Source organism: Dicentrarchus labrax, unplaced genomic scaffold (genome assembly GCF_905237075.1).
Source record: "Dicentrarchus labrax unplaced genomic scaffold, dlabrax2021, whole genome shotgun sequence".
NCBI classification, from domain to species: Eukaryota; Metazoa; Chordata; class Actinopteri; family Moronidae; genus Dicentrarchus; species Dicentrarchus labrax.
This window is the reverse complement of record NW_026136713.1, coordinates 16,515,022-16,536,044: the sequence shown is the minus strand read 5'-3', so window position 1 is coordinate 16,536,044 and position 21,023 is coordinate 16,515,022. Positions and strand designations below refer to the sequence as shown.

General features: G+C 39.2%; 1 protein-coding gene across 1 annotated transcript in view; it reads right to left on the bottom strand.

Annotated features, from left to right (window-relative positions):
• Positions 1 to 21,023, bottom strand: part of tenm1 (teneurin transmembrane protein 1) — a 165,170-nt gene that overhangs the window by 101,464 nt on the left and 42,683 nt on the right. The window contains exons 4-5 of the mRNA XM_051419664.1: positions 13,478 to 13,721; positions 6,488 to 6,726 (exon numbers count right to left, since the gene is read on the bottom strand). Coding sequence (XP_051275624.1) covers positions 6,488 to 6,726; positions 13,478 to 13,721 — 483 coding nt within the window. The remainder of the gene's footprint in view (positions 1 to 6,487; positions 6,727 to 13,477; positions 13,722 to 21,023) is intronic.

Genomic DNA, 21,023 nt, shown 5'->3' with positions numbered 1-21,023 from the left:
AGCAAATAACAAATACGCCCTCACTCATAAATAGCATCATATTCCTTGATAAGCGTGCTATGAGTGAATTACCATAGCTGCGTCCACTCTATGCAGTGTCATCAGTCACAGCATTTATCTGTTACACACAAAACACATTTTACCATACACATTTTCAGCTATATCGCCCAGCCCTAGTCACTAATAACATTAACTGGCTCTGTTCTATTCAAGTGTATCAGCAAGCCTTACAGAGTGACAGTGAGTCAGCATGAACAATACCAGGACTCTGAAACTGAGGCGGCTGAATTATAATCAATTCCAGCCTTTCAAGGTGGAATTCATTACTTGCTTTTACCTTTCCTACTGTGACAAGTCAAAATATCTTTTGATTTTCAAACAATTGCTGGACTTTCTGACTAATTCTAATATTCTGACTCTTAATCTGTTGTAAAAGAAACTAAAACTTCCATAGAAAACAACTCTACTATAGACAGCATGACAGGAGACAGGATGTAGGCTTATTGTATTACCTAACAAAAGGTCAACTACCTTGTCTAAACAGTCACACATTTTATTTAACCTTTAGGAGCCACTGGTCTGCATCTTTCATGAGCTCACCACAAAAGATCCAGACTTCATCAAACGGTAGGGCACCTGCTGCTGCCCTCTCAGTGGTAATGTATAGAAGTTTTTCACACTTATAATAACATTATCACTTTTTGTAAACATATATAGGCCACCGCAATAAATTCAGTCTTAATCTGCACACAACTATACACTCCTCTGGACTTAGCAACTTTGTCAATAGATTGAGCAACTTTTCAGAGCCCTTGAGCACTTCAATTTCAACAAATCTAGGAACTTTTTGAGCAAGCATCAGCTACTTTCTTCAGGTACTTTCATCAGCTACAGCTCCAGTTCACATACTGTAACAACTGCTAGTTATGCAAGTTGAGAGCCAGGTTCAGTCAACCGACCAGCACAATGTCTGTATTATATCTGCACTTGTGTGAGCCAGTGTGATGAACCGCCAATCACTTGTCACAATTGTCCCCCCCCCCTTCAATGCCACACACTAAAAACACAAGTGCTTTCTTAGCAATATTAACAAATATGAAAGGTAATTGTTGTTCATTGATGCTAATTGAGTCGAACAGATTTCCACAGTCAGCAAAAATACACTCTTCTACAGTGCTGGCTTAAAGCAGAAATATTAAGTAGCTAGAAACTCCCTCTCCCTCTGATAGAACCATGGTTTTCCCTCCTTTGGGTTTCTTTTCTCTTTTTTCATTTGTATTTGCATGCTAACTAACAGGCTTTCATTTTTTGGGGTAACTGTAATGCAACATGAAGACAGTTATTGTTCACTAAATATAGTCTTTAAGATCATGTGCGTGTGTGGCCTAAACCATTAGCGTCATATCATGGGAGTACCTAGGAAGAGGGCATTGCATTAGTTATTTACAAACTTGAAATTGTAGAAAAAAACAACACAATTTAGCATAGGTCCTTTTCATTGATTGATTGACAAGATGATTTATAAGTCATCCCTGTCAGTAGCCGATAGGTGCACCCTGTATGGCTCACATTAGCACAGCAATAGTGACAGAAGGCTGTTGCAAACATGGCAGCGCAAGTGTTTACACCCTAACATCTTATGTGACTGTCAGAATGTGATAGCAGATGTAGCAGCGGAAAGAGTGAAAGAATGATTACGTTTCTCGGTGTTACGGTTGTGCCGTCTGTGGTCACACATTTCGACTCTCACAAAAACGGTTAGGTAGAAGCAGTAGGTAGCTTACTTGATATTTGCTAATGTTAGCTTTGTGGCCACCTTTAGATTTAGCATTTCCATTGTTGCCTTTCTGTCTGCACATTGTGGCTTATTGTTAATGAGGACAGTATTAGATGATAATGCAGTTGTGGTTTTGTGTCTATCTGAGAGAAAATTGAGAGCTAAGATGAAAAAGTACCCGTCTAATAATGGTGCTCCAGTGTGTATCAGAGTAATGTCTTAGTTGGCGTTATGTGTATGGTTGGCATAATGTTCTCCTCAGCTCCCAGTTGTAATTTTTTAACTTGTTAGCCAGGGTGGTCAACAAATAGAATAGAACAAGCACTTAATTCATGATAAGCTGTAATCAGCCTGGCGCTGAGACAGACAAGGCCTGCTAGGACGTTTGGAGGAGAAATCCTGATCAAGAGGGAGCGACTTAAGAACTCTTATTAAGTTCTAGCCACTAAGCACAGAGTTTGTCAGATCTGCAAAGTCTAAAATATGAAAAATGCCTACCAGAGCCCAAGGTGACATCTTTGCTTGTTTTGTCCAACCAACAAACCCAAACAAGAAAGATGTTCAATTTATAGTGATTTAATACACATTTAAGAAGGTGAAAGCTGAAAATGTTTGACATTTTTGCTGTATAAATAGGGCCCTACTCAGATGGTGAAGCAAAGGTTAAAACTGAAACAGATATTCGATTGATTGTGATTGAACTTTATTACTATTTATATGATTAATCAATAAGTCAGCAGAAAAAAAATCCATTATTTTTATTGTAAATGACTCATCAAAGCAAAAATGGTAGACATTTCTGTCGGTTCTAGCTTCCAAAATGGATGTACTGTTATAGTTTTGTCAACTTTATATCATTTCTGGACTGTTTGTTGGAACAAATTAAGACATTTGAAAGCATCACCTTAGGCCCTGGGAAACCAAATCAAGAGAATAATCTGTAGATTTATTGATTATGGAAATAACAGACACACTATCTCTTTTCTTGTGAGTTCAGTTGGAACTGTACTGAGTTTGACCCCGCTGAATAATGGCCTACTTTTAAGGCAGATGCTTTGAATTGCCATCAAACTGTGAAAGTAGATTTACTGAAAGAAATAGCGTTAAAGTAATGAACTTAAAGCCACTAACGAGTCATTTGGTTCTTTATGGAACCACCAGGTCCCCTGAAGCAGCACATATTGCACAACAGAACTATAAAGAAGATTTTAGCTTAAAGTGTACACTGTCTGTGCCGCTGTGTGTGCGAGCGACTGAAATGTGATTTGGTGGTGATTATTTGATTGCAGGGTGCTGCTGACTTGCTCATTTCAATTGCATCAGAAGCTTCTTCCTGTTGCCATAGAGATGATTATCTTTCATAACTGACATATAACGCCCTCTCCTCATATTTGATTCAACAACTGAGGATTGTAACTGTTTAAAACAGCAAGACATCATTAATGCAGAAAATGCTCTAATTACCTTTTTTTTGACAGCATGATGAGCAATAGTAGGTAGATTTTACAGAGGCAGAACTTAAATGAGCTTAGAATAGAAAATTAGTTACTGGTAGTATTGTCAGCAGCAATATTCTTCAAGATTACAGATGCAATCTTAATCTGTCCTCTATCTCTCCTTAAATGCCCCGTTTGCTATCATAATGCCTGGTTCCTCATATCTGATGGCCGTGTTGTGCTTAATAACAAGCTACGACTGCAGGAGGGAGGGGTACGTTGGGAGATAAACAAATTAACAAAGCTATTCACAGCCCCTGCAACACCAGGGGGTATGGGAGGAGAGGGAAGAGGGCAGTAAAGAAAGAGAGGAGGACTGCCTTAGCTAATCACAACAGGGGGCATACACTGCAATCACTTAGGCACGGCATTATCTCTGCAATCATGCATCGTCCTATTGTTGTGCTAATTGGAAACCTTAATTTGAGACATAATATTATTGCCTCATTATTTGCTGGGTTACTTTTCCCCAAATTAATAAACAAGTCACATACCTTGCACAAAGAGCTTAAAGGATGGGCAATGATTTGAGGTGGGTATTAAGAAATGGTTCCAAAACAAAATGAGGATTTGCTACAAATCATCAGTGTCAGATGTGGTTATTAAATTATTGAACATTAAGTGTTCAAGATCTGCTGCATGGTACTTGCTACCGGTCATTCTGTGCCTCCACTTAGCATGTGAGATCAGTTCCTAGCTCAGTTTCATGCTGAACCATGGATGACTGCGGCAAGCTGTGTAAAGTTTGGCTGAGCATCATGAGAAAAGATGAAGATTCAGCCAAATGTAACAGCTGCGTTAAGATGATTTTGAGGGGGAAGCATCTCCGGCATTTTGAAAGGGGCTCCAGCTTGGCACGACTGTAAAGAAATATGTCATATTTTTTTAAATGTTGCAAATGTCTTGATTCAGTCAGCAGTATCTGCAGTATCATGCTGACAGGCAATACACACATTACAAACATCTATCTATAATTTCCTTGATTAATACATTAATCAGAATGTCAAAAAATATGTAAAAAAAAGAAACATCGCAGTTTCTTAAGCCCCAGCTAATGCAATCAAATAATTGTTTTTTTTTTGTCACTCAAAAACAACTCCAAACCAACAAAAGATTATTTACCTTACTAACATAAGACACAAACAAGTAGCAAATCCTCGTAATTGAGAAGTTGTAATCAATGGAATACTTGGTATTTTTGCTGAAAAATTCAAGATTTCTCTTGATTGACAAGTAATTGACTAATGGTTTCAACAGTACTCTCATATGATGAGTCTTATATGTGAAGAAGAAAAGAAAATCAGAAACAAAGATTGAAAAAAATATGCGCGATATAACAACTGAACAACCAGAGTACAGTAGAATAGCTTGCAGGAGCTGATTAAATTTTGAATAAATGATCATTCATTATCATATTTTAAACACTGCATATAATTTCTTCTGTTTCTTATTACAATACTTATGATAATAAGAATTCATCTTTAAGAACTTGATTTAATGAGAGACAGTCAGAGACAAAATCAATAAATACAAACTCGACGTGGCTATTATTTGATGAAGATGAAAAGGAATACTTTTTCTCTCCCTGTCAGTGGCTCTTAATTAATTCATTAAAATTACTGAATAATTATGTAATGAGAGAACCTAATCATCTGGTGGCCTCTGTCTCAACCTCTCCCCCTAGACAAAGACATTAAGTCCATGACCACTTTAATCTTGCTATTTGAATACCTTTGATTTACAGGCTAACATATCATCTATGCTTACATCCCATACATCTTGGTGCAGTTGCCATGGTGATGTCAACATGGAGATCGATCATTGCCAAGCAGGAGTGGAGCATGACACCAATTAAAAGGTGATGTCGTCTTCAAGTCATCACTCACACTCCTCACTAATGCACTAATTACCGGGGCCGGGACATTAATGGAATAGCATGGTTCAGCCTGGGGATTAATCTGCATGGATTCGCCAGTGTGAGTGTGTGTGTGATGTCTGTCTGTGAAGTGTATGTGTATGCATGTGTATGTGTATGTGTGTGTGTGTGTGTGATTAATGCGAACCCCCGCCTGCTCCGGCGTGACCTTGAGCACCACCACAGGAGGGAAATAAACCGGCTGGGTTGAGATATCTGCACTTGGGGGGCGGAGGAGGGGAGATGATGTGCTGAGGTGGAGGGCCAGGCCAAGGTTGAGGATGAACAGGGAATTGGTGCAATCGGTGGGGATCGATGAATAAATTTGGCATTTGACTTTGACAAACTCTGATGATGATTTACCAGATGGTAGAACTGCTCCAGAAACTTTCTTGATTCCAAAATTATTTCAAAATAAGAATCAATCATAAAAACTAGTGTTAATCTGCGTTCATAATGGGAATTCATCTGCAGTTATAGTCAGTGGTGGAGGAAGTATTCAGATACTTTATTCAAGTAAAAGCAGCAATTCCGCTTCAAATGTGATTCCAAAAATAAATAAAAGTAGCAACACCGCTAACAATGTGATTAAAACATAAATAAAAAGAGGGGGTTAAGTAATAAGACCTTAAAACAAATATTAAATATTAAATAAGCAAATAAAAAATATATAAACATTATAAAAGCACAGACAATAAGATCTTAAGCTTAGACAAACCTAGATTGATTAATATAATAAAAACGAGGCTGTTAGAGGTAGAAAAGTAATAAGGTGTGTTTGTGTAGCTGTGGGTGTGTGTGAGAGAAAAAAGGGAATGAGTCAGTACTTACTGTATGTGTGTATTCATCATGGAATAATTACCTGTTTTGTGTTTTGGTCTGGGACAGCTAATTTACAATTTATAATATCCTACAGAGGGTCACATTTGGAATACATTACCAGCTGTTTTTAAAGCCAACTCCTTCAAAGTAAGAGTGTAACATTTTCAGCAGTCCAGCTTTGATCCCTATCGATTGGTTTATTTTTTTATTTTTTTGTTCCTGTATTTCTTTTACCCTTTGATTTTCTGTGTATTAAAACCACTGTTGGATTTTGTTTCTCTATTTTTATTGATTCTTTTTTGAATTAATTAGGCAGTCTCTTGACAAGCCTCCCAATTACCTGGCCCCTCTAGCGATCTGTTTTGAAAATGCTGATTCTTTAAATACAATCAGAAAAAACACAAGGAAATCTTCTCGTGCAGCAACACATGACAAACATGCACGATGGCGAAGATATATATGTATACCGTTACTCACCAATGACGTATGTGAGCAACAGGGCCAGGGTCAGAGTAAGGAGCGACGCAGAGAGGGCGGTACACTTCCAGTTGCAGCAGCGGTGAGGCTTGTTGAAGGTAAACAGTGGTCTGGTCACGCTGCTGCGAGGGAGAGGCCGGGGTGGAGGGGAGTACACAGTCCCAGATGTCAGGGGGTATCCCTGCCCCGCCCCTGACAGTAGAGCTGATGAACCAGAGCCCTGCTTGAACAGGAAGTGTCTGTGGGAGAAAAACAAAGAGAACATTTCATTCTAACCTGTTCATTAAAGCAAGCCCCGCCCCTCTTAGTGACTCTTGCTATGCCTGTCAATATAATGCAGTTCACAGTTTTAATGGCGGCAGATGTACCACTCAAAATTCTAGTAATTTTTGAAAGAGTGGGTCATTCAAAAATGATTGTAGACAGAGGCAGACAGAAGCAAACCTCTCATTTTCAGCCAGCCGTTGATTTTGTCAGCTGAAATCCGCCGCTGGCAGATTTTATCAGCTGTAGCTAGCTAGTTAATTAAGCCAAACATTAGCTCCAGGAGTTGGTTGAAAACAGTCTCCGTCTGACTGTCTGCAAGCTGACTCGTTCTAAAAGGAGAATCTTTTAACAAGGGTCTTAAATATGCCCTTGATGTCTACTTACATTATATTGTGCTAAGAGACAGGCTAAAATTGCATGTCTCGGGCAAAAAGCCAGCATCCTCACCAGTAGAGTGCTGCAGGGATGAGCTATATTAGAAGGCCAACCCAGTTAGCATCACACTGGTTCCTTCAAAAAAAGCCAACAGGATTTTCCCTTTGGGTTTTCCCTTTGGATTTTGGATTATTGCATACTTACACGCTTTGCTCAGCAAGATAATATTCACAAATGAACACCACTTTTATGCTTTTTAAACCGTGCGATCGCCAGAAGGGGTCGCATGACATCAACGTCACCACCACTTGACTTACAACTTAATTAAATCAAGTAGGAAAGTTTGAGTTAAAATAGTTTCCAAGTGAGACTATAAAGACAACACGGCTGTAAAGACGGACGAGTGAGCAGATAAAACAGGAAGCAGGAAGTCTCTATGTTTAGCGTGCTGATGTTTAATGTCAACAACAACCTGTGTAGTAACAACTAGTAGCAACCGCCATTTTTAAGACACGTAAAAGCTCCCAAATTTTTGATTCGGGTATTTACTGAAGTATTTTATGTCATAGAACAAAAGTGAAAAACTCTTAAGCTTTTGTTAAAACCACAGACCTCATTTCAGGTATCGAACAAAAATTCTACTCCTGCAGCGCTCCTGTTGAGGAACCATGGGGAAGGCCAAAGACGAAGCATTTTTTTCTTTAGTGTAGAGAAAGTTTGTCCTAATAGTAGTATGAATATAAGGAAAATGTAAAATTGTCTGGATGCTTAGCTTTCTTGTTTAGAAAATATGTTTTCACGTTTACCGTTACAAGAGAGGAAGCTCAGATGATGATGTGTTTGGCAAGCGTAATGCTATCTGATGCTGTTGGCTGGGCTTGCTGGAGTGTAAACCCAAATCCAATAAAGAGAAGGACAGAGCTGCTAATGTTACCCTAAACTCTGAAATACTACACAGTGGATGTGTTTGACGTGAACAGGCCTTTTTAAAAAAAAACATAACCTGTAACTGCACACACTAATGCAGTTATTTTTTAATAATGTGCTCCTTGGTTTTGGGAGTAACACTCAGCTGTGGGTAATAAACTGGTTAGAGAGACATGCTAATGATTGCAGCTGACGTTAGAGCAAATAAACGCACTGTTTAATCCATTCCTTATACTTTTTCTCATTTGTTTTTGGAATGCCTAGAAAATAAGACACCACCCTCCAAACTGTTTAATTGCTGAGTATCCCTCTAATTACAGCCCTGTGCTTGCCCCTTTGGCATGTGGACATCCAAAGCTTACGGTTGCTGAGCTTTGATTGGACAGTCGTTATTTTGGGGAGGGGTTTAACGAAAGGACAATTAATTGCTGTCCTTCACTTGAGAGGGATGGGAGCCGTTCCGCATTGTGCGTCCCACAAACTACCAGCCCCCTCTGGGACCACTGTTTTTGTCTTAGTAGATTATGGTATGAATTTGAAAACAATCGAAGTTACTGTCTGGGCATATCTAGGACAGTGGTTCAATCCTTCGCCAATTAGCTTAGCACAGCACAGACATCATCTTTTCTTAGGTATCAAGTACCTTATTCTGATTCTATTTATGCAAATCTGCACTCAGTGGAATTCAGTCTCACTGTGAAGTACGCCTGACTGAAACTCATTTAAAGAGCCCCCAAGGTGGGAGATTTTAGAGGAGACCCCTCTCCTGCTATTTTTTAAATGATACATACAGGGCTGGCTCAGGATTCAGATATCACACACAAGACAGACTGTTCTACTTTGCCACTGCAGGAAAATACAGTCCCCCTAAACCTCACCTGTCAAAAAACTCTCAGTACAGCACAATCTAGAGCTAAGTAATTCAGATAAACCCTTAATATCCCACATGTTTGGCTGCATTTGTATGCTTTTAATTTAAGTGGTCTCTTAAACTTGCAAGTAATGCATCATAAAAGATTAATCCAGAAAGCTAAAATCAAGAAAGAAAAGTAGTCTAAGTCCCTAAGCACTACGATTCCACTCGCAATTTATATTATGTTCTACCATAAATTCCGGGAGGTACGCAATGTATGTGACAAATGTAAAACACAGACATTATTCACATTTAGTGCACCATAACCAGTTAAACAATAGAAAACAATGTTGCCACAAACTGCTATGTAACACTGCAGAAACTGAATAAGCCACAGAATATGAAACTTTAAGCTCTTATACAGTTCAAGTCCTTAAGAGAAGAAGCTCAAATTTGACAAAGTACCTCTCTGGTGCATCAGTATGAGCAGCTACTGTGATGCAGAGCAGCACTGATATAAAAGAGAATGAAAAAGCCCTGGCAGCCAAGGATCAATGACATACCTATTCCTTTTTTGACTCATCAAAGCGACTACTTAAGTTATACCGCTGTATTAGTTAAACGAAGATGAGGTTCATTTTCATTATATAAAAGAGCGCGTTAGATGGCAGATGATGATAGGAAACTAAGCTGAAGGGCAATTAATCGAGGTAGCATTTCATCTATATTGTGTTTGGATAATGGAGGGCGAGGGTTGGAGGGTGTCAGATGAGAAAGCAGAAATATGGGGGATAGGAAATTATTATTTGGAAACGTGGGTCTGGGCAGGTAATTATAAGCAGTTCCAGCTTGTCCTGGCCATATTGACTTGCATCCAAAACTGAACAAAGAATGCTGGTGTGGTGAAACAAAGAATGGCTATATTGGGGGAAACAGAAGCAAAAAAAACAGATATGACTCATTATTTTCTTCACTGCGTGTGTGTGTGTATTTTCCATAACAAAAAAAAAAAAAAGAATCCAGGAGCTCCTGGAATTCTCCGACAGCAATGATTGCCCCAGGTTACTGCGTGCTCTCTGAGGGTTAATACCGGCTGTGAGTGGGATATGTTGGGGCAGACGTGCAGCTTGCCAGAGTGTTATTCTGTCCATGCAGTGAAGGGTGTGAGGTCACAGGCTGCTGGTAGGACTGCGGTCTCTGAAGGGCCCTCGGAGGACAGCCCATTAAAGTGGGGCTAGACAGCAGACTGACAGCGTTGTTGGACACCAGACTCGCCATTTGCCCTCATACACGGCAAAAACACATCCATCTTCTCAAGTCATTTAGTCTCATATTCAGCCTTGAAGATGGATTTGACTTAAAACAAGAACTGAGTTTCGGTATTATGATGCATGACCGAAGAAAGCAGATCATAGCACTTGTGTCATGCAAATTACATTACGTGCATAGGAAACTGGTGAAATGGTCTCAAGGCAAGGAAAGTTTATTTCTATCGGACTTTTAAAACATAAAGGCAATATAAATTGCTTTACATAAGGAAAATCGTGCATTAGAGCAATATTTTAAAACACAAAAAAGAGGAAAAATAAAGTTAAGAAAAGATTACGATAAAATAAAGAGAGTTTTAGTATGTTAAAATTGACAGATTTTTAAAATTCAAAATCTTTCTTTAACTGGAATCAATAATAGACGTATTTGGGGTAAGATGGACATTTTTTGCAACTGAATTGTCTTTTTGTCTGTTTTTAATTTCCCAATTCACTTAAATTCTCTCTTTTTTAATTTTGCCAGTCATCTTCTTTCTGTGTCTGTGTTTAACATGAGACACAGATGACATCCATCCTTCACTGTCTGCCTCTCCTCCTCTCTCTATCCACCTGTGTCTGCAGAAGGCTGTGAGTCAGATGGGGGACACAGGAGGCTGCACATGGAGCAACCACGCACCTAAGGGTCAATGGTAGTTCAACTTTGAAAGGCCAGACAAACACACTCACACACACATAGAGAAACATAGCTTAGCTTAGAGATGCCCACACAAGACAAGCATACACAAAAAGATGTCAAATACAGGTGAGCATTTTCACATTTTTGAGGCCAGTACACAGGTCGAGTCCACTGCGGTGCTTTTATTGCTCTGCTGAAGGTGGATTAGAGCAAAAGGGATCAGAATCCACCTGAAGAAATTGCATTTGTCAACGCATGTGGAACTCTAGTCATCTTGTGTGGTGCTTTTAAAAATGCTTCACTGTTCTTCCTGGCTCCCTGCCTTTGATCTTCTCAGACAATATCCAGGGGCAACGCCCAGGAAGCTCTGAATTCATATCAGAGGGCAGATTTCCCCCGAGACAGGAAGAAAATGAGAGTTCCCACTCTCCAGGAGGTCGGTGTCTAAGGCCCAAGGGCTGTCTCTACCTGGATATGTGTGAATGACTGTGTGTGTTTGTGTGGGTGGAGACCTACGTGCACCGGGTGCAGGTACATGCAGATATATGGTGTGTGTGTGTGTGTATAAAAAAGTTGATTTTGGTGTGTAGCTGCACATGCACCATGTGTGATTCCAGTAGTCTCACTTCTTAGTGATAAGAGGAAGGAGAGAAGGCAGGGCACGAGTCAATTTATTACAGTACCAACATTTATTATGCCTCTTAACACACCCAGTGTGAGATCCAGTCAGATATATTGAATATCCATATCTGCATCCTTCCACTTACACAAGCTGGCCTCTCCAGAAACATAACGGATATGCAGTTGAAAAGGAAATCTATGCACACTTCAAACAATCTTAATCTCTTCTGACGCAACGTCAATACATTTCAATACAGATTCATCAAATACACATCGAGGAAAATGGAAGTGTACTTGACAACAAGAGATATTATAATTTATTCTTTTTTTGCCATTTTTACTAAGGTTATTGCATCGCTTATAATTCCACTGGCATGAGCCCCCATGTCAAGTTTGTAAATACTTGAAAAATCTTTAATCTCATGCTTGAGATTGAGCTGATAGCAGCAGCATCAGGGTAAGAGCTAAAATATGAAATCATTAGATTAGCAGTGTGTCTGAGAATGTGAAAGAGGAGGGAGAGGAGGGTGCTGGAATATTAAATCCAACCCAAAACAGTTAAGCAGTGAAGACTTCAGTCATTTTTTGTCTTCCCCCCACCAAATGCTAGATAGAAAAGAGCCAATAATATCTGAATTATGTTATGAAGGGACACTATTCTATTGACTATGAATATGATTACATTTTATGGTTCAGAACTAATAGCGCACTATCAAATGAAACTTATTTGACTATAAACTCCCAAATGCAAAAATGTATTACTACAAAAAGGCACATCCAATATACTGAGCCACTGCGGAAATTGTGTTTTATAATCACATCTCTCTTTGGGAAAGAGTTCTTTATGTTCAGCAAATATTGTTTGAACGATTTAAAACGCACAAAAAAGCATGAATTTTGTTTATGGTGAATTTTCATTTAAAGCAAACACACACAGTAATGTAATTACAATGCACTTCTGACAAGTCTCTTACATTAATACTCACGTCTGGCCAATGATTAATTTAAATTGTCACTGAATCTAATTTTATTCTTCCTTTCCTTTAAATGAGGTAAGATCTAATTATGGCCTAATGCATAACTTATTAAAACCTCTTCTTCTGATGTGGCAGCCTGCCAATCTCATCCTCACGCATAATACCAGAATTCAGCTGCCGCACCAAGCTCTCATTAAACATGCAAACATATTCTTTTGCACCTTGCTGCTTCTTCTCGAAAGCAGCCTCACAAATGAGGATCTCCTAAATAATTCTCTGATCAATTATTACTTATGCAGCAAGCAAATGCTTAATTCTGTTTGATGGGACGAAATTCCGGCGGCTGGTCTCCAAGCATTTGGAAACATTTTCTCGGGCACTACAACTTGGAAGCAGAATCACAATGTGTTCCTGAAAAGAGGATTTCTATACTGAATTTCACTTTTACTTTAGGTAGTATAAACTCAGATACCAGTCCCCTGGTAAATCTATCTGCACTTGGGGTAAGATAATGAAGAGAATCCAAAAAACCTAAGAGATTCATTCTGACTTTGATGGTGTGCAAAGTCCTGTAATAATACCCCTGAGGCCTGCGTGGTGTTTCACTTACTCCTTTCTACACTTGCAAAACATGTCCAAATCCTTTAGTCCGTTATTCATTCTTAATAATTCTACTCTGATTTTCCTAAGAAATTGTGAAAGTCTGCCAACTCACACTCTTGATGAAAGAATTTCCTTTAATCTAATGATCCTCATTTGTGAGATTAAAGAATTTTTTTTTAATCAAGTGACATTATGTTGAAGTAGGGCAATTTGCCTTGAAGATATTTTCATTTGAAGGGTGTTGCTACAAAATGACATACAGTAAGTTGGACTGAAAGCATTTTGGAACACACCTCTATTTGTTCCAAATTCTTTAAACCATGTTAACTCTTTTTATTTTGTTGTTTAAAAAAAAAAAAAAACGCTGAAAAAATAACCTTTAAGGGCACTTGTAGAGGGACCGAATTTGTTGCATCCTCTTACCTGGTCTCTAGGGGAATGTTGCTGTTGAGCACCCAGCTGTTGTGAAGCTGTGCCTGGTCCGTGCTCGAGCTTGTGTCTGCCCCCTGGCTGCCCTGACTGGCCTGGCACCGCGTTGGCATGGTCTTCCTCTGCAGGCTGACTTGAGTGTAGGGCGCCGGGCGGGCACAAGTGCAGGCGTGGGGCGGAGGGGGAGGCGGGGGCAGCGGGCGAAATGTGAACTGACCACCTGGACTACTGGGCAGCTCTGCGTAGAGAGACAGAGGAAAGCAAAGAAGGAGGGAGGGAGAGACAGGGGAGAAATAAACATAGGTTTATTAGGAGCGCAGCACCATAAATTACAAATAAAAGTGGCGTGTTAGTTGACAGTTTATTGTTATTACACTGATTGAGGGACATAAATCAGCTTGAAAACTGTGCCTGTCCAGCACCATCCCTTCCTACCTACTTTGATACACTTCTTGCCACCCTATAAATAGGTTCTTGGCTGGCTGCAACATTGAGCAGTCTTTAAAGAGCTAACAGCTCTGGCTTAATCTGCACCCGCCAGCCCAAACTACCCATGTGATGTTTATTATGAGATCTGTAGCTCCACGGAATGAGCTAGCCAGCTGTAACTCCCTCATACTGGTAACCTCAGGGTCTAGCTGGAGCTCTCGATCCATCATTTATCATTCTCTTTTGCTATAACTCTCCCTCTTCCCATCTCTTCCTCCCTGCTGCTTTCCCTCTATTTTCAGTCTGTCTTCTAAAAGCGAGCGTAGACTAATTACAGTTTTGCCAAATAAAATGTGCATATGTTTGTTTAATGTGTAAATGTGTGTCTATAAGACTGCAGAAGAGGCTGGTTGCCATTTATTTCCTTGTGTGCACACCTGTGTGTATGTGTCGGCATGCACTCAAGAGTGTACATAAAGCATCCTGGGACATCAGTTATCAGTGTTTAAGGGGACAGATCATGCCATATGGTTGCAGCATGGTTCTATGAACACGGCAAATCCCTTTTCCCAAAAGACAAACTCTGTCCAGCTGTATTGACAATGAATGTAACATTAGCCTCAAACCCGTTGTCAGGGACAAAGGAGTCCAGAATCTGGTAGACAGACAGTAGTGGCCCACAAGTCTATTTGCTGCCAAAATGTCAGCAATAATTTAGTATCTGGAAATGTAGCCCACCTGGGAGAATACCACAGTCGTCCCTATTGAAGTGTAAGTATTACACAGACAACACCAGAGAACAGATTTTATGATTCTTGCCAGATCAAAACTGAGAAAAGTAAAGAATTAAATAATCTTGTTTCAGTTCTCTACAGCTTCTATTGCTGGCATAACAGCCTGCATGTTACTGGAATGTGTACTTCAGCTACCATTACGTCTAAAATTGAGGCAACATCTTTTCCAAATATTGCAAGGAAATAGTTATGGAATGTGTTATCGTGAACATTTCCATAACACTAAATCTGTGCACATGCACTGATATTTTAAGCAATGTTAAGAATCATATTGCTTTGATCTCTTCTCACAAAATTATTGTTGTCTTTTGCACAGACATGTAAGCCAATATGCAATGTCATATCCACCAATGTTCACTGACATAGCACATAGCACATCAGGTTTTATGACTCGTACTTGTTAGAAATCACATTTACAAGATATATATTGTAGCAAGGTTGTAGGAATGCTATGGCAGGACAGGAACAGGTCTGTAAATGGTCTATAAACATTTCCACAGTAATATTTCCATGATGCCGTCTGTCCAGCTAGAAATTGCATTTTGAACATTGTTACAGTTATGACGTTACCTCTGCTTGTGTGTATATATATCTGCATATTTGACAATAATATTTCCAAAATTACAGCTTGAAGTCTGTCAAAATGCTCTCTGAGCAAATGACAAGTTTTTCATCTTCCAAAACACATTGCTGGTTATTGATCTTCCAACATGCCTGAATTGTCTTTGTCACATTTCCTAAGCAAATGATAAAATATTTGTCTGCATTCTCTGCACACTGACACAATAAAATTATCTCTTCCTTACTTATAACAAGCCATTACTCACATCACATATTTATTTCATGGTTTCACAGAAACATGCAGGGGGTTCTAGCTGAACGGTGTCCTCCCCCTATTGTTGTTTATTGCTCTGGGCCATCTGTGATGATTCACATTTCACACTTACACATTAAATTTGATATTTTTAGCATGTTTAACATGTTACTGTGGAATAACAACAGCTGAAACTGTGTGTCAACTTGTTCTTAACCAGTGGCTGTGTCGTATTTATATGTGTCTGCAACACACACTGGTCTATATGAACCTAAATAACTGATTCTCTCATGGGAAACTACACAATATTGCTTTGTCCTACATAGAAACCAATGTTTATCACTACCACACAAAATCACGATGAGATTTCAAGAGCTAATCAGAACGTGCTGAAACTGACTCTACACAAGACCTGGTAAAATGACAGGAAATGTATTTGTGTCATCACCTGGAGGTGCTGTTTAGTCTAATCTAATGGATGTGGAAAATGGAAGTTATTTTTGTCTGAACCACCTCTGAGTATTAAAAATTACATGCTTAGGGAAAACTGACAGAACATTTTTAGAGCAGTACTGCATCGTGTGTCATTGTAATACACCAGGAGCTTTAAAGTGGTGCTTCGGTTTTTAGCAGTCTATCTGATTCATCAGTAACTGGGAGTCCTTTGAGTCCAGCCAGAAATCCCTTGCTTCCAGCTTTTTTATGGAGGTAGATGTTTTTAGCATCTGTTACAAGAAATATATATATTTTTTATCTTTTTCTAAAAAAAAACACATTCACTACATTCCCAGAGCTGCGCACTCAAGTTGAAACTGGCACTCCGGTCGCGCTTGAGGAACTAAATCAACTTTAGACTTGACTTGAGTATGACTTTGTTGACTTCTGACTTGACTTGGACTGTGTTACACTGTAATGACTTAATACGAGGCATTCAAAAATTGTAAAGCCACTAACGTTTCTGCCAAAGCAAAGTTTTGATTTCTACAACGCTAGCAAAATTCTCTTACACATCACAGTGTGAACCTGTCAGCCGCAGCTGTGTCACTGAATAAAAACACATCAACAGTATCACCAACTCTTTTTAATACAAATGCTCATGCTTGCTATAAAGGTTTCACTCGTGGAGGAGGTACTCAGAGCCTTTATTTGAAGGGGAAACTTATTTATTTCTCATCCTGGACCCTATTTTCCGATGTTTTGTGTCTTAAGTGACTAATGGGGACAACAGTGTTTGAAATTGGTCCAGTATTGAGCGAGGGCTCTACAGCCGGCAGCTGCAAAACTGGCTCCAATGTAATTCTTTGGGGCAATTGTGAACCGTCAATCTATGTAGGGTTCGTGTTAAAACACCAAAGTCACACAATAACACAAACAAATTAACTGATCGAGGCAGCAGTAGACCAGCACCTCCTGTGTTCGGTAAGGTAAAATTACTGTTTTTGTCACTGGTGTCTGGTTTGAACAGAGCGTTATAATGACTGGTTAAACAAAAATCTGTTTAAGTAAAAGTAGCTACAGAATACAGTACCACAGTGTTAAAATACTTAATTACTAGTAAATGTCCTGCATGGAACATTTTTCAGATTGTTATATCATGATATATATATATACATATATACATATGGATAAGCATCTAAGCAACATTTTGATGTCATAGCTGGTCAAGGTGGAGCTATTGGTTTGAAAAAAAAGTAATCAACATATAAGCTTGGTATGTAGCTTCTTTCCACTGGATGTGAGATGTCATGTGCTATTTTGTATATGTGGAATATCACTCTGTGGTGATTTGTGCATCAAAATTTGGTTTTCTGTTGATGTAATAAAATGAATGTACGCTATATAAATTTGAACAATTTATTTCATTCTCTTATTATTCAATTACTGCTTTGCAAACAGTTCACTATATAGCAACTCAAGTGTACAAAAGCAAATAATTTGCTGAACTAACAATGATTACTTCAAGGTTTCCATTTTCCATTTGAGAATTAAAGGCATACTCCATCAATTATTTTCCCAGGCAGAGTAATACTATTTCCTGATGAGTAAACTGACCTTTACATGTAATAGTGTGCCCCTGTAAGTGAAAAAACAACAATCAACGACATGTTGTATTTTTCAGTTTTCAGTTTCAGTCAATTACAGGCTGTAATAATCTGCTGTGAAATTTCCAGAAATAGCAGATAATATATAACAATGCATAAGTTTGAATTGTCAAAACTTGAGTCAGACCCACAAATATCTCTGTCCATTCTAAACATGCTTACAATAGGACGGAGTTGAGAAAAATGAGAAATGCTTTTCAACCCAAATGGCTCACAAATGTTTTGAAACCAAAATAATAAATCCGAATTATTTCTGCCTCTATAGTCTCCAATGACTTCTTGCTCATTATTAATTTAGACTTTTTAGAAAACCCAAGTTATAAGAGCTCTGGGTCGCTACAACTTCACCTGCTACATTAGTGCTTGCTGGTGAGGGAAAAGGAGAAAGAGTGTAAAGTGGACAGGATGGGAGGAGTAAGGACAGGGATAGAGGGCCAGGGGAGAATGTAATCTTGGTGAGTAGGGTGACACAGAGGCCCAGGCTGCCAGATGGTGCTTTAGAAGGCTTAGCTAAGGCAGCTTTGGGTCTCCACTCTCCCAAAGATCCACAAACTGACTCAATTCCTCTCTTCTCACACAAACGCTCAAATGGCAGAGAAACACTTGCTAAGTCGTTCTTCCTCTCTCACTCTTATACAGAAAGTCACATCAAACACAAAAAGCTGTAATGTTGTGTTAAATAGTAGATGTAGCCTAAACAGGCCTGGCAATATAGGGCAGGGGCCATGCAATATTTGGCGGGCTAACCAGGAGTTCAAAAACATCAAATCAACTCTGTAGGGAGTAGATAGAGGCCAGGGGAGGGGCCATTACAGCTCTAGATGACAGTCGTGACAGCGTTGAACATCCTCTGCCCTGGGGTTCCTCTGGGACTTAGCCCTCCAGAAAAGACACGTTTGGTAAAGTCGCTTATGAGATATTTTCCTGGAATCATCAGCTTTTGGTTGCATAAGCGAGATATGAGGAAAAGCGTTTTATAGCCAGCAGAAGGGAGATCTGGGGGGATTTATTGGGAAATGTAACAGGTAACAGGAATTTGGGCCAGGTATTAAAAATGCATTACTGTAGGTGAGATGGACCTAAAATAGCACAGACATTAAATATTTATGACAATTTAGGCATTTAAGCCAAGTCATACTCATGTAATGAGAAGAGAGGAGGGTAAAAAATGAGTCAAGCATAAACACACACAGTTATGGTTGCGTGTGTAATGAGTTAGCTGTCATGATCGTGCAGTTCTCTTCGGAAGGGATATTAACAAGTAGGTTTAAAACTGTTTGAATGAAAAATTAATCACGTGCCAAAATAATCTTGTTCATGAATGTCTCGTCATTCAAATGTTTTCAGTCTGGTCATGCCTACCAGATGGTGTTTTTGTATTTGGGTAAAGGAAATTGAAGGAGCTATTGTACAGTGAGAAATGTTCAAAATATGTCAAGGCAGTTAGAAATTCTAGTAATCCTAGACATAAGAGCGTGTGTGAAAATTATTAGAGGGGAAGTGGAAGTCTGACCTTATTGGGGAGACCAAGCAAGAGTCTAACTTTTTCTTATTATATTTTATTTTAAACTCTTCATGTGAATGTTTATTGTATTAAAAAAATCTAAGAGTTACATCAAAAATGGGAGCTTCTTTGTGCACTGCAGGCAATAAAGGTGTTCTTTGGCTATATGCAGAGTACATTATATTTTTCTCATGAAAATTGGCAGCCTGCTCCTCTGTTCACGTATTCAGTGACTGAAATAACTGCTTTTAGCAGCTCTTTATAGGAAATAGGAGAGTGTCTGAATTTCCACTATTTTGCTAAATTCACCATAAACTTTGATTCTGAGATATATTGGTGGTGTTGCAGTACTATTCTATGTCAGAGTTTAAGTTCCAACGAAAATATTAATAATGCTGATGAGGGCCTTGATTGATTCACGTGTGGAAGCTGTAAACAGAATGTAAAGCTTCCTTAATAAGAAGAGACCACTGAGTTTGTGGTTTGTGGTGTGTAGCAGACCATAAAAATATGAACCACAATAATATTAAAGTCTAATATTTAACCAGGTTTTCTCCTCTTCTTCACTCTCTGTGTTTACTCACGCCCCCTTTCTCTTTCTCTCCCTCTCTACATTATTGTGGCCAGAGCTCTAGTGCAGAGTTAATTTCACTTATTACAGGAAAGCCATATAAAATCCATAGAGCCTGACCTCAACAATATCAAACCTGCCTGTCTAACAGAGGAATGTGATCGTTTTAGAGAACATTTAACACTATTGTTGGACCAAGCCCAGCAAAAACCACACCATCCACCCCATTCTAAAAATAAAAGCTTAATAATTTCCCCCAGGATAGCTTTTCATCTATCTCGCTTCTTAATTGACTTGCATTAAATTGCCGCAAAGTTTATTCCACTGCTGTGCTTCGATGAAATAAATAATTAACCCCATAAAAAGGTCAGACAACTGAAATTAGCACTCACTGGTTTTTGTTCTTCTTTTTTGCGGTAATGAGATGGGATCCTGCCCTAGCTGACCATCTGACTCTCTGTAATAATTTGTCTTTGTCTTAACAAAGTTCCTGACCATAGATAAAACATTATCTCATCAGACACTATAACTTCCAATATGACTCCTTTCATTGGTTGGCTGGTGTGAAGGATGGTAATATCGCTAATAGCTATAGCGAATGATAACAGGGACTAATAATGCTAATGATCATGGCGACAGCGATGACGTTGATGAAGATTTTACTGATAATGGCGGCAGTGGTACGGATGAAAATAACAAAGATAATGACGATAACATCGGTAATAACAGTGGTAACAATGGTGATGAAAACAGCAGTGAGGAACACTGATAATTACGTTGATGACAGTGGGCTCTGAGACAGCAATTAGAATAAAAACAGCCATTGATTCATCTATGCAGACACAGGGATAAACGGTGGGATCTCCATTTAACAAAGTGACACAATCATGTTGTCCAATTAAAGCAAGAAAATACAAATGAAGAAACCGAGTGCTCTAAGAGCTTTTCCCTCTCATACGGAACCCAGTCGATTTTCATACAGAGCCTGATAATTAGCAGCCATGCATCATCTGGCTTTTTCATACCGGAGGACTCACTCGAAGTGCGTGTGGCTGTGTGTGTGTATTGGTACACAAGCACATGTGTCTACATGAAGGTGTATATTTATGTGCATATTTGTGTAATTGCTTGTTTGTACCCCATCTTCAAAAACAACTCCGGAGCAGCTCCACAATCATGTTTAGGCTGCAGGTGATTCTGAAAGTTGCATTTCCCTGGAGAGGGTGTGAAACCTCCTGAGTCTACCTCCTCAGCTCTACAGCAAGAGGCTTACCATCACTCAAACTCTTCACTGCAGGGGCCCACGCTCAAATTACATTTTCAGAA